Source organism: Ictidomys tridecemlineatus, chromosome 8, assembly GCF_052094955.1.
Source record: "Ictidomys tridecemlineatus isolate mIctTri1 chromosome 8, mIctTri1.hap1, whole genome shotgun sequence".
Taxonomy (NCBI): domain Eukaryota; kingdom Metazoa; phylum Chordata; class Mammalia; order Rodentia; family Sciuridae; genus Ictidomys; species Ictidomys tridecemlineatus.
This window is the reverse complement of record NC_135484.1, coordinates 139,087,894-139,102,455: the sequence shown is the minus strand read 5'-3', so window position 1 is coordinate 139,102,455 and position 14,562 is coordinate 139,087,894. Positions and strand designations below refer to the sequence as shown.

Genomic DNA, 14,562 nt, shown 5'->3' with positions numbered 1-14,562 from the left:
ATGTACATCTGTCTTCTTCCTTTCCCATTCCTTCTTTGCCCACTGGCACCCTGATTTATGCTCCTGGCATACTCTGGAAGCTCTTCTTCCCAAGTTTGGGCCATGATAATTTCTTCCAAGAAAAATAATAACTCTAGCTTCCCCACCTCATCCTCCCCTTCCCTCAGTCTAACTCCTGCCTTGCTGCCCAAGGGATAAAACCTGACATTTAAGCCAGAGCCTGTTATAGCACTGCTCAAAAGCCCTCGCTGTCTTCCCGTGGCATTCAGAGCTTTGCAATCACAAGGTCTCTCTTTGGTTGATTCTTTGACACTCCCCTCTCACTTCACCTCCTGGCAATGCCCCACAGACATCAGACACAGCACCAGGCACACTGCTGCCAGTTCCTCCAGCAACCCAAGCTCCTGCTCACCCCCATGCCTCTGCTTACTGTGTTGAAAGACCCCCACTCCCAGAAGGCTCCCTGCCCCCAGGCAGGTCGAGGGTCTCTCCTTCATGTCCCCAGACACTCCACCAACATCTGCCCCAGCATCTGGGATGTGCGTGTCTACACTGCGACTGTTCTCCACTTGTCCCTTTGGTGCCCATGAGGGCTGTGTTTCCATCATGCCTCACACTTTGCCTGAGACATCACGGAGGTTATCACAGCACCAAATGAGCACCTGAATGGTCACCAAAACAGCACTTTCCAGATGGGATTAATTGCATGTAAAGTGATTTAAACTGGACTATTTAAACTTATTATGAAGATAATAATTTTAAATAGTCCAGTTTAAATCTCTGGCTGAAAGCAGCTTGTGTCTGCAAACCTAGATCCTTCACCCAGGAGGCCCCAGGTCCCGGGGTCTCAGAGGCACATAAGACAGACCCTGTCCCTGGAGCTAGGACTCAGCAGGGGAGCCGATGTCATGCAGAGGCAAGTGCTCTGATGAGGAAAAGGAAAAAAAATACATGTGTTTTAGAGAGAGATGAGAGGACTAGGGTTTGGGCACACATTGCACAGAGCGGGGAGAGGCTCAAGCAGCTGACATTGGAGCTAAGATCAGGACATGAGAAGAGGCTTCTTCCAACATAAAAAGATGGTATTACTTCCTCGTTAACAGGGAGATATTTTGACCTTGCTCCTGAAGGCTACAGAGGCATCTCAGAAAATACAATCTCTCTTTAAATCACCTCTCGTATCACTACAGGATTGCCCGTGGCCCTGAATTTTGTAAGACACCAGAGCACAGAGGGTAACTGCCGAGAAGCAGGCATTACTCTGGCAGGCTCTGGGAAACCTCAAAATTCTCTCCTGCTGGGCCCGTCCTTCCTGTAATAGCCCAGTCGGCCTCTGCCTGGCAGTGCCCTGCTCTCAGGGGCAGGTGCTTCCCCAGAAGGAGGCCCAAGGGTCCACCAGCCAGGACATGTCTCTGGTTGCTCCCAGCTCCACACAAGCTTTTTCTCCTCCCCTTCCCCTCCCATAGCCAGCTCAGCTTCTGTCCCCAAAGGCAGCACCTCTCTCCTCTCCTTCCCGATGCTGGAATTTGCCTCCTGCCTTTTACCTAAATGCATATTTGGCCCCCATCCAAAGTGCTGATCATTACTGCCCTCTCTCTCGCTCACGGACCCGTCTGCCAGAGGATGTCCGCTAAAATATCTCACAGCACTTTCTGCGGCCCTGGCCCCACAGCCTGCTTCCCTTCATTATCTTCCTCCTATTGATCCGTCAACGTGTGCTGCAGCCAGTGCTTGTCCTAGACCAACCGTTTCTGGCACATTCTTGCAGTCTTGACAATCGGGGAAATTGTCCACACATAGACACACACATCCACGTTTGCACACAACACCTGCTGGCGTTTCCTCTGTCCTTCCAGACGGTCTTCCATTCGTTATGCATCTACTCCCTGTGATCCACCTAACCACTCCACGATGAAGCTGTCCTGGTTTTGCAGATGTGGCAATGGATGACATCACAGTGCCTCGCTGGTGGAGTTGTTGGATGAGGTGGTGCACAGGCATCTATCCCAACACCCGACACATAATTAGCACTTAATAGGAGTCATGATTAATTGGCCTCCTCACCATCACTGCATTCAATTATTCACTAAAGTAGAAGATAATATCTTAACATTAACATAATTATAAAAACCAGCATTCTTTATTTAAAGTGTCTTTTCTTTTTCTACTAGCCATTGTGGTGAGTGGTTTTTACAAGTCCAGGAATTTGCCTTCATCTCTTCATCTCTGTCCTCCATGATGCATGAGGATATCAGAAGCACCAAGCTCATTTCTGAAGCCAAACTTCATGTAAAACTCTGTGGGGACAGTTAGCCTCTTCCAAAGAAAACCCTTTCTCCATCTCCCCCTGCCCTCATCTCCAACCCAACCACCTCAATAACCCTGCAAGACACTCCCTCAAAACAGCATCCGCATCTCAAACTGCACTAGAACTTTGGTGCACCCCCACAAGTCAATGGACAGACCTTTAAAAACAGATCAGAACACAAGATATATTTGTGTTCAGGAAAATTGAACAGGTCTCCTTTCTGGAATGTTTTTCTTAATTTTTTTTTTCATTTTTTAATTGGTGCATTATAGTTGTACACAGTGGTGGGGTTTGTTGTTACATATTTGGACATGCACACAGTATAGCAGTATGATTTGGCCCATGTTGTTCCCCATTATTTCTTCTTTCCTTCCCCTCCTCCTACCTCCTGGTCTCTTTACTCTACCGATCTCCCTTTGTTGTTTATGTGATCTCCTCGCCTTTTCTTTTCCTGTTTCCTCTCTAATTTGACCTTCTGAATTTGGCTTATTTCGCTTAACATAATGGTCTCTAGCTCCATCCATTTTCCTGCAAATGACACAATTTCATTTTTCTTTATGGATGAATAAAACTCCACTGTGTGTGTGTCTACCACACTTTCTGTATCCATTCGTCTGTTGGACACCTAGCCTGGTTCCAGTTTGTCTATTGTGAATGGTGCTGCTGTAAACTTGGGTGTGCATGGGGATTCAAGCAGTGGCATTGCTGCTTCTCAGCAAAGTGGGTGAGACAGGGACTTCTGTAGGGCTTTTTATCTCAGAGCCCCTGATAGGCCTCGGAAGGCTGTGAACCTTTAGCTATCTCTAGATGACTCAGGGTTATTCCAGCAGATCTAACCCAGAAACAGGGAAGACTAGTTAGCATCTTGCCAGATCCCTATGTCCTGGGGTGGCCACGATTTGGGAAAACTCTCTGCATTCTGGCAACAGCCAACTGACCACCTTGGAAGGTGGAGAAGGGTGGGGCAGGAGCCCTCCAGAGTCAACACAGAAAGGAACAATTGGAAAAGGCCAGATTGGGAAGAGAAAAAAGAGGGGCTTATATGTGGGAGAAGGAACATCCAGGAGCCAGAGAAAGCTTATATTGCAGGAGGCAGGACAGAAAGAGACAAATATTTCCAAAATCCTTGCTTAGTGCACTCCAGATTCCAGCTCTATGGCTAGGACTCAGGGCAGGAAAGAAATTGACACCATAGTTTGAGAAGAGTTCGATTTTTATTTAATTTTACCTGCTGCACCCTGGACTAATGGCCCTGGAGAAACAACCCTAAGAGCAACACCTTTCGTAACCTTCTTTCCAGACAGACCATGGCATGGCCACCTACTCAACCAGCAGCCCGGGCAGGTCACTCCAAGAACCTCATTTTGCAGTATTTATAACAAAAATAATCACCGGGGAAGTGGTGAACCTTCCCAGGCAGCCAACCAGGGCAGCACGGTGTGTTTATGCAGATAACTTTCTTTTTGGTGGATTGTATTTTTTTTTCCTCCATCATTATCTCTGGGTCTTTTCTAGGTCAAGAGGAAGAGCGGCTGGCCCTGGAGACAGCACTCATGTATGGAGCTAAGAAGGCCCTCAACACAGAGGGCGTGGTCAAATCGAGATCAGACGTGGACATGGACTTCGAGGTGGAAAATGCCGTGCTGGGAAAGGACTTCAAGATCACCATCACCTTCCGGAACAGCAGCTCCAACCGTTACAGCATCTCTGCCTATCTCTCGGGCAACATCACCTTCTACACTGGGGTCTCCAAGACGGAGTTCAAGAAGGAGACATTCGACGTGGTGCTGGAGCCCTTATCCTGTAAGCAAACCAGGGTGTGCTTCTCTCAGAACCTGGTATCTGGCTCTCTGTCCCAGTGACTGACAACGCCCACTCCTAGCTGTCTGTCAAATGCAAGTTCTCCCCAGAGCTCAGGAACGTGAATCACACAGGCAGAATTCTCCTATCCTAGAAATCCTCAGTTTTCATCTTTCTATTTCACACATAGAAGTGAACACTGAAATGTTCAAAGCCAAGAACCCCGTGAGTCAGGAGAATTAAAAGTCACCTCACTTCTGGCTACTCAAAGTGTGGTCCCCGCACCAGCAGACCAGCCGTGTCAGCATGCCCAGGAGCCCCTTAGCCATGCAGAATCTCAGGACCCACCCAGGACTCCTGAATCAGAATTTGCATTATACTCAGATCCCATTCCAAGGGGATTGCACAACAAGAAACTGGGAAATGTGTCCAAATGACCCATCTCTGGAAATGGGGCACTTATTGGTATCTCTCTCCTGAGATAGGAAAGGCTTTTGGTGTGTTTTGCTTTACTTACCAAGAAGGTAGAGAGATATAACCTCTGCATAGAGGCTGTTTCTTAAAACTGATTAGCGAGACGTCTAGGGAGAGACCCCATCCTGAGAGGAAGCTGGAGGCAGAACGTGCCATCCAGGAGCCATGCAGGGCTTCCGGCTCTCTGCTGTCTCTCACGGGGCTTCCTACTCAGCCTTTGCAGCCTCCCTTGCACACACATTTTTATCACTATAAATATTCAGAATATTTTAAGCAGAGTGGGATCAACATGCGTTCGTTAGCTTGCATCCGGGATTATAGTTACGGCTGCTCTCATTTTTCCTGGGGTTGCTGGTATCAGTGGCCACACAACTGGCAAAATGACTCAGCCCGAAGGAACTGGTCTCCGGGCAGAGCATGTGAAGTTGGAGGAGACTGGGAAGGACCTAAGAGGTTAGGGTACCTGACATGTGGCATTGAAAGAAAAATGAAAAAAAGGGAATACAAGGTATGCACATAAGTCTTATAAAGCAGAGGCGAGCAAGATTGATGTGCAGCCCCCCCCCCCCGGGTGAAACACATGTCTTAATTGTTCTCAAAGTTTCTAGATCTGATGACTCTCCCAGCCCACAGTATCTCTCAGAAAGACATTCCAAGAAAAATGAGGAAGTATCTCTAAAGATTCTAATTCCAAAAAACCTCCTAGAACTTGAAGGAAGTGAATAGGCCTAGACTCGGTAATGTGGCTAACGGTTAAGAAGCACCATGGTATTTTCTTTGAAAACTAGAAGATTTAAGACTTTTTTTTATTATTATTTTTCCAAGAGGGAGGAACAGATTCTCATAGAAAGGAATGGTATGAATGAATGAGCATAGAGCGGTGGCCCACCCCTGTAATTCCAGTGACATTGGAGACCAAGGCAAAGGATTGCAATTTTGAGGCCAGCCTCAGCAACTGAGCAAGACCCTAAGCAATTTAGTGACACTGAGTCTCAAAACTAAAGGAGGGGGCAGTGCTGGGGATGTGACTCAGTGGTTAAGTACTTCTGGGTTCAATCCCCAGTACTTATATCTATATCTGTATTTATATATCTATGTATCTATACCTGGATATCTAGATATATAGATATGGATATAGACACACACACACACACACACACACACACACAGAGAACTGAGGAGGAGAGCAGTCCTCGTAATTGTTTAGAATGGGAGTCTACCCCACAAACTTGGCCTCTTCTGTACACAGCCAGTTCCCTTTTTGCTTATCCACCATGGTATGACATAGCTAGCATGCCAACACCACACCACTTGGAACCTCCAGTCACTGGAATTGTGAGCCAAGTAAACTCTTTTCTTTATAAAGTACCCAAGCTCAAGTATTTTGTTAGAGCAACAGAAAATAGATTAAATCAGGAGTAAAAAAATGGTGGATACAGGACATGCAAGAACTCTGTTTCCAGTGAGCTGAGGAGCCAGTGGAGGGTTTCTGAGATGCTCTAACAGGTTTTAAAAGCTCGTTGTGTTGAGAGACTACAGGGAGAGCAGGGCCCAAGCCTAGAGACCAGTTAGGATGCTGCTGCAAGTTTTCACCTAAGAGATGGGGTGACAATAACAGAGTAGTGAGAACTAGTCAGATCTGGGCGTGTCCTGAAGGTAGAGGCCACCTGATTGGCCCATGCATTGGCCATGTGGTGTGAGACAAGGAGACTGTGGAGGAAACTGCATGTGGCAATACTATGGTCAGATCTCAGTAAAGATGAACTTCCAACATTGTGGGAACCTGAGCTGGGAGGATGAGTTGATGTGTTCAAGACCCCAAAGAGCAGCCAGAGGCAAAGCAGGTGACAGAGTCTAGGTCCCATTCAGGCAATGACGGGAAGCCCAAGGCTACAAACTTGGCTGATTCCCCTATTCCCTGTGGTCCAGCACATATCTCTGGACAGGAAACCAAACAGCTGCCCTTTCCCACTTCACAAGGGTTCTGTCTGTCAGTGCCTTTCCTGGTTCTCCTTAATCCAATTAAAGAATGAGCTTACTTGAGTTATGGACTAGAAGGCACAATAATTATTTTTATAATAATAAAAATGATCCCTCTGAGTCAGGGATGTAGAGACAGCTCACCAAACCTAAGCCTGAGTCAATATTGACATAGCCCCGCCCACTCAGCCCACCCCAGGGCTGATCTTCAATAACCAGAAGGGAGTCGGCAACTCTTCCTTTACTCCACAGATAGGAGGCATGAATTACCTGCAACAAATTGCATATTGCCATCTGAAATAAACTGCCGTCCACGGCAGAAAGCCACGTCCTTGTAGACCTCACTCAAACACTCTGGGGTGCCTCTGTTGCAAAGAAAGTTTTCCAAGTGGGATGGGAGACATACTTTCCAGCCTGATGATTAAAGGGCGTGTGTGGGCCAGAATCAGCTTGGGAGATCTGAATAACTTAAACCTCCCAGTACCTTCAAAGGTGCTATCATTTCCACTTGGCTATATTTAGTTTTCTTTGCTTTTTGGAAAAGAGTGGAGGCTGCTCCAGTCTGTGTCTCCCTTGGTTTTCCCCAGACACCGTAAATGATATTGGCCTCATCCCAGCTCTGCAGCTCACAGAGTGAAAATCTATTCCTCCTTCTCTTGCCACGTTTAATAAACTTTATCTAGAACAATTTCTTGTGCAGTGGCAAAACACAGCGCTTACATAACGGACTATTTCAGGAGCACTGTTCTCTTGGGCTCCGAAACACAGCCTGATTTCTTTAGTGCTGTGTGTTTCAGGGAATGTGCTCCCTCTGAGAAGAAAGGAGCCCTGAAGCCGAGATGATAAGGGTAGCAAGAGCGTGTCCCACTAGCCTGAGAAACCTTGTGGTCAAACACGGCCCCTATAGAAATATGCACGGGGGGAGTTCATTTTTTATCACACTTACTGAGGCAGCTGTAGGCAAAGCAGTGTCCTCTTAGACCTGACGCTTTTCCACTCCGTCCATCCAGACCTGGGGATGACGAACAGGTCATAAGCTCATTCGGGGTCATACTTAATGGAGAGAGGGCTGGAGTCTCACTCACTGGATGGCAGGAGGGCGTGGGGTCCAGACTCAGGCCCAGTGAAGACTGCATGAGTGGATCATTCAAGAAGCAGCATTCAGGGATCAAAGTCAAGGTAAGAGCCTAACTTCAAAGAATAGGCTCCCAATAGAATAGCACTCTCCTGGGAACCAAGCCAACCCAGCCATTGTTGAGTCCTCATCTCCAATGGACTAATATATTCCAGCCATCTCCAGAGCTGAGGGCAGGATTGCTCAGCCCTGCTTCTATCGACATCTGGATACCTCTCTCTCGGGGCTGTCCTGTGCCTTGTAGGATGTTTAGCAGCATCTTAGACCTCTACCCACCAGGTGCCAGCAGCAACCCACCCCCAGCCTTTTTGGGACAACCCAAAAAAGTCTCTGGACATGGCTATATGTCTCCTGGAGGGGACAATACAGTCTGCCATTGACAACCCCCAGTCTAAGATGGCCCATCTTTTTGGTTTTCCAGGAATCCATGCTTGATGTTCTTTGGATGCAGAACTTTCCATTTTACAATCCAAACTGTCCTAAATTTGCCCTAATCCTGCCAAATCTCCACCCCTTCTCGTGTCTGAGCCTTCTGTCCTGAGAGCTTTTGGCTTACACAGGCATCGCCTGACGTCTGATCCAAATCCTGACTCAGACGCATGACGGAGTCAGAAAACTGGCTCCCGGTGATGGTGCTGCTGCTGGTGGGCAGCCACATCTGGAGTGGCAAGAGCCTGGGTGAGAAGGCTGTTCCCTTCCTTACAGCCAAGGCTTTCCACGGGGCTGGTCCTTCAGGGCTGCCCCTGGCGGTTGGAGCCATGCTGCCCAACGCAGGCTGCACATCAGAGTCAGCTGAAGAACTTGAAAAGAAATGACGGATGCCCAGCCCCCAATCTCCAACACTCTGACTCCATTGGTCGGTGTTGGGATCCGGAATGGCAGGTTTTTTGAAGACTCCAGGTGACACTGGTGCTTCCTCGGCCACAGGCAGCATTCAGCCTCCTTAGGGGACTTCTTCTGTGGAGTCGGGTGGGCTAAAACGAGCTGCTCTCAACACTTAAACCACCAGCCACGGGAGCTGTTCCCTCAACAGCTTCTTCAGAAAGAACGCATTTGGGGCCAGACCTTGGGCAGGAAGGTAGAGGAGACGTTCAGTCTGTGACTGTTTATGGAGCATGTGGCCTGTGGGTGGTGGGGATGGAGGCATGAGTCACCCACTCACCTGCTGGGTCTGCCAGCTGATGTGGGGCACAGACACCTGGCTCTGGCCAGGTGACAGCAGATGCCAATGTGCTCTGGGCCTGCAGAAGAACTGCCCTTTGCTGTCTAGCATCCTGGGCTGTGGGAAATGAGAGGGAGGGCCAGAGTCACAAGACAGAACTCACCATAGGAGGACGATCAGAGGGGAGCCAGGGCCACCCCCATCTTCTTGGTGTCACCCTTTGTGGCTTGTCTCCAAGTTTCTAAAAACTAACAGCAGTGACTTGAGGAAATAAGCATTTGGTCTTCTACATGACAAGTAGGGGAGGGAGGGAGAGAGAGTCCTAGGGTGGGAACCGGGTGCACCAACTTCCATCTCTTAAATAGAAAAATCATGATATCAGATTGGTACAGAAAAAGCTGGAGAGAAAATATAAAGTGCTATAAGGACAAGGTTTTGGTAGTTGACAGTTTTGCCCAAGGGTGGTCGATGCCCTGCAGGAGATGTTGCTTATTCTACAAGGGGATGATTCTTGGAACTAGGACTTTGGACTTCACTGTTCCCCAGCCGCCATCTTGGATTGACCCTACCCAAATCAAAACAGCCAATTAAAACACTCCTTGATCCTCCATTTTAAACATCTTTGTTATTGCTTTCCATTTTACAACAACAAAAAAAGCCATGTTTGGAGAGCTTGACACATTTTCTCTAGTAAGATTTCACTGAATATAAAATTTTCCAGCATATTCTTTCTTCACCCAAGAGACAGGAGGGCTTGTCCTGGATTGACTCTTTGTTCCATTTACCCCCAACCTTGGCTACGTTCCTGGTGACTTATGTGCTAATGTGGGAAGGATGAGAGACCAAGGGGAAAAGAAAAGCAGATCTGGTCTCAGGTCTTGCTGACAGCCTGTTTGTTTTTCCTCCCGACAGTCAAAAAAGAGGAGGTGCTGGTCAGAGCTAGGGAGTACATGAGCCAGCTACTGGAACAAGGATTTCTGCACTTCTTCGTCACAGCTCGCATCAATGAGACCAAAGACGTTCTGGCCAAGCAGAAGTCCACTGTGCTGACCATCCCCAAGGTCATCATCAAGGTCAGTTTTAGCATCTCAGAGAAGAGAAAAAGGCAAGGTTGTTCATTAGATGTGTGTGTGTGTGTGTGTGTGTGTCCTGCTCCAAAAAAGTAATAATAATAATAGAGTTAGGATCCTCCTGTTCTTTGAAAGAACTAATCTGCCCTATATATAGTCACGCACATATAACACTCCTCGTCTCTCCAGATTTAAATATATAGATGTGACTGCAGATATAAATATAACCTGTGGATATAAACACACTTGTGGAGGAAGATCAAGATGCGTAATGCATCACAGAGACTCAGAACTTTCCGTGTCTTTGGACTAAAGTGGGTCAGGCATGCCATATGATATGTGAGCCGCCTGCGTCACCTCCATCTGCGTCCTGGACAGTGGGATTGTTCACAGAGGTATAATTTTATACAGTAGGATCATAAGCTGAAATGTACAGTTCCGTGACAATGACTTTCGCAATCAGTAGCAGATTGGAAGCAGGAAGTTCCTTTCTGCTTTTCCCTCCCAGTAACCCCCTCTCCTGCTTCCCGGGGGCACCACTGCAGCTTTCAACGGTGTCTGTCATCAGCCACCCCCTTGAGACCCCTTTGCACCCTCAAATCAGGAATCTGAGCAGCTGGCAGGGAGCTGGGGGAGTGACACTCCCTGCCACTTACCCAGGGCTGAGAGATCTTCCCTAGGATCTGGAGAACATTCTTCTTGAAGTGGTTACATGATAAGCAGGGATCCCCAGCAGCTGCATTCCCCTAAAGTGGTGATGAATCAAAGCTCCATGATAAGCCTATGATATCTTAATGGCCCTGGAGGTGGGGGGCAGTGGGCCCAAGTGGGGAGTAGGCCTTCTTTCCTGTGAATCATTAGTGAAGCTGGTAACCATTGTGTGGCATTCAACGTGGCGGCTTTCTTTGGGGACATTTTTCTTTTTCCTTTCAGTGACTGGGTTCTGAATGCCATTATCAAAGTTGCACATGTATCCATGGGAGGTAGGAAGTAGCACATTTCCACTCCACCCACGAGAAAACTGAAGGTCAGATAGGCTGTGTAACGTGTCCAAGGTCACGCAGCCAGCAGGTAGGAGAGCTGGGCCTCCAAGCCTCGCAGTCTGGCTTATAGAGGCACGGCTGGGAAGGTTTGTTCCTGTGCGGAAGGCACCTGAGCCACCCTAAGGTGAGATCCACCTGACCCTGAATACAATGGTACTGCCCACTGAGGAACGTGGGCTACTCCAAGCCCCCTTTAGCTCTTTCACCCCAGTTACCACCTGTAGACCCACCATGGACCTAAGAGGCCTTAAGGGCCTGGATTAAAATGAGGATGTGAAGGTTGCAGGCAAAATCAGAAACACATGCAAAACAGAGGAGTGCGTCCTGGGGCCGCCCCAGGGGTGCTTCACGCGGGGAGAACCGGAATTCAGCAGCTTGAGGCACAGAGGGCCACATCAGGGAGGTCTGCCCTGCTCCCTGCCCAGGAAGGCTGCCCCTTCATGGCTGACTGTCCTTGGAGCAGGGTGCCAGGCCCACCCCAGCTGCAGAGTGGAGACATCTTTGGCTGTTTTCTTGGGGACGTTGAACAGGGCCTGTCTATGGATCCTTTCCCACCAGGGGCGAGGCCTGCATACTCACCTAATTACAAAGCAGTGGCTCGTCCCCAAGAGTGTCTCCAGAGAAAGCTTTTCACGCCATGGAGGCGCACATCGCAGCACAACACAGAATCTAATTGCACCCCTGATAATAATCTGGATGTATGAAGGAAACGGAGACCTTTGATCTTTTAGGCATTATTAATTTGACGGAGTATCTGTTCTCTTCTGGGTTTACGGAAAGAGTAGTTTCATTCCCCAGGAGCAGAATCAGAAACACCTTACTCCACCAGTGAGCGGACCTGGGCCAGGAGGGTATACTTTACAAAGAGTTGTTTCCGTTTGGTTTGGTTTCCACCAAGGAATCAGGAAGGCTGTGCCCAGTGGAAACTAATTTAGAGGCAGGACATTTGACTGAGACTGGAGTGTGAGGGAGATTTGAAATCTGGCTTTTGTCCAATGCCACATTTGTTCAGGAAAGAGGTGAGGGTGTGGCAGCGCACAGGAGCCGTAACCACCAGCCTCCTGAACCCCAAGGGTAAACCAAATCCAAATGGGGCAGGAGGTGTTCCTAGGAAGTGTCTCACACCCTCAAAAACCGCAGAGGCATCTCCAACCTGTGAGAGGACCTTCCTCATTCTGGAAACTCTGGCTACAAGATGGGGCGCCTGGGACCCAGCTTAGCGGACTGGTGATAGGAAATCCAGAGCCATGGTCTGCAGATGACACTCTTACACTGCAAGAGATGGGGGACGGGAAAGAAGACCCGAGGAAGACCAGGGAGGAGAGGGATGAGAACAGTAGGAAAACTTGGAATTGAATTGTCGCACAGGAGACCTCAGCGAGATGAGTTAGATGCAGATGTGTGGTATAAAACAGGAGCTGGAGAGGGAGTCAAATGCAAGCCAGAGTGCAAAATCTACAATGGCTTGGAGGTCCAGCATTATCTAGGACATGCGTACCCAAATGCTAGGAAAAGGCTAGAATCCTTCCTCTTTCTTTTTGAGCCTGAATTGGACTCCCCACGGACTGAATCTCTCAAGGTCACCATGGATCAAAGTGCCAGGCACGGGGTGGAAAAACAGGAGAGATGTTAAGTTATGGGGACATGGCCCTCGGATCCGTAGCTCATGGACAAGAGGAGGGATAAGGCCAGCACACGGTGCTAACAGTGATAGCAGCTGTGATCTATTAAGCACAAAATTACTAGGCACTTCTCTCTCGTATTATCTTTTTGAATCCTCCTTGTCACCCTACAAGGTAGGGAGGTATTAGTAGAATCTTCACTTTGCAGATGTCCAGAGAAGATAGTACCTTGCAGCATAGGGCTCTGGGGCCAATTATAAGAGTTCAAAACCTGTTTTCTCAACATAATACCTGTGTGACTCTGCGCAGATCATTGCACCTCTCTTAGATTCTGTTTTCTCGGCTGTGTCATAAAGGTGATGGCAATGCTGGCTTCCTGGGGTTCTTGTGAGTTTTTAATGAGCCAGTGGATGTCTGCTGCCTGAGTCACAATAAACACCTGGTATACGTTGGTTGCTGCTATTATTGCAATTTCATCTGTTTGCAAGTGACTTGCCCGTGATGGCGCACCTGGTGACGGAAGGCGAGGAGCTTCTAATCTGGGTCCTTCTGATTCAGAAGGATATGCAGGTAACCACTAGGCTGCCTTGCTCTCACCCTGGGACTCTCCCAGGAAGCAGGGTTGAGGACTGCTTTGAGACTAAGAGGTCTAGGTGTTTCGAGAGAGGAGAGATCACTCAAAGTTGAATGCTCATGACTTAAGACTGTAGAAGGGTAGCTGATCCTCAATAAATGGATGGCATTTAACCAATACAGATGGATGGAGAGAGCATTCTAGATACTAGAAGAAAACATGAGCAAGGGCAGGCAGGAGGCAGATGGCAGGTGTGGAGAGCACCAAAGAGCCAGCCTTGGTTGGGGTGGAGGTTGGAAGCCAGGCCTGAGTAGGGATGACCCAAGAAAGGCAGCTTAGGGCCGTTTGGAGGTGAGTGGCACATTTATGGACGAGAGCTTTGCAATTGACTCTGTGGACAAGAGGCTTCCATCCCCAGAGCATGGCTAGAACCTGGTCATCAACTCTGTCCTCCCCAGAGCCCTCCTTTCTTTCTCTTCGAGGTCTTGGACAAAGCATTTTCTGGTAACTTCAAGCTCAGCTGATACTGGAGTCACCTGGCAGCTAGACTCCAGCTGCTCTTACCCAGCTTCCTTTTTAGAAGTTCCTGGATGGTATTGGGCCCCACCTACCTGCATCTAAGTCATTATCCACCAAAGCCATTAGACCAATGGTCACACGTTCTTATATCCCAACGGATTCCATCTTGGATTTGATTGGTCCTCGTGGCAATAAAGATTGGGTTTGGGTTAAATTTGTTTCCAATTAACAATTCCCAGCACCCACCGTGTGTGAGTCATGGTGTGTGATCCTCATATGGAAAATGGCAGGGAGAGACAGTCATTAAACTTTAATGAGCACACATATCTTTCCTCATGCTATCAAAATATTTTGATGAGAAAGTGTATTTTATTAAAAGCAGACATAGAATTTTTCTCTGCCTTCCCATGTGCTGATTGTTGTAAGCTGACTTAAGTTAGGAAAAAGCTCTTCAGCATTTTAATTCATGATGAACAGCTGGGTTTTTGAAGAGGATGGGGCCACAGCAGGGAATCCAGCTGGTGTCCAGGCTACAGAGTGGCTTGTCTGGGGCCTGTGGCCCATAACATGGGAACAGCAACCAGTGCCTTTCTCCCATTCTGCGGGCAGGTTTTATGGTTTTCAGTCCTCATGGAAACCAACTGTAACAAGACAACCAGGAGGGTCAGCAGCAACCTCTGATGTAGAGAAAGAGAATCGCAGTGGCTAAGACATGGGCGGGGGTCAGTCTTCCTGGTTCATAATCCTATCTGGGCTGTTTGGGGCTAATATCCACTTCATATGTAAAATGGGGACAATAATAATAGGTCTTACAAGAAGTGTCTCTTTCAACACCCCCAGAGAGTGTTCAGGGACTTCTTCTGGGCAGGCTTCTC

General features: G+C 48.2%; 1 protein-coding gene across 2 annotated transcripts in view; it reads left to right on the top strand.

Annotated features, from left to right (window-relative positions):
* The window catches only part of F13a1 (coagulation factor XIII A chain), a 160,700-nt gene that overhangs the window by 128,866 nt on the left and 17,272 nt on the right, over positions 1–14,562 (top strand). For both annotated transcript variants that reach the window (XM_078020501.1, XM_005327491.5), the window contains 2 exons: positions 3,824–4,111; positions 9,772–9,932. In XM_078020501.1, the coding sequence (XP_077876627.1) occupies positions 3,824–4,111; positions 9,772–9,932 (449 nt within the window). The remainder of the gene's footprint in view (positions 1–3,823; positions 4,112–9,771; positions 9,933–14,562) is intronic.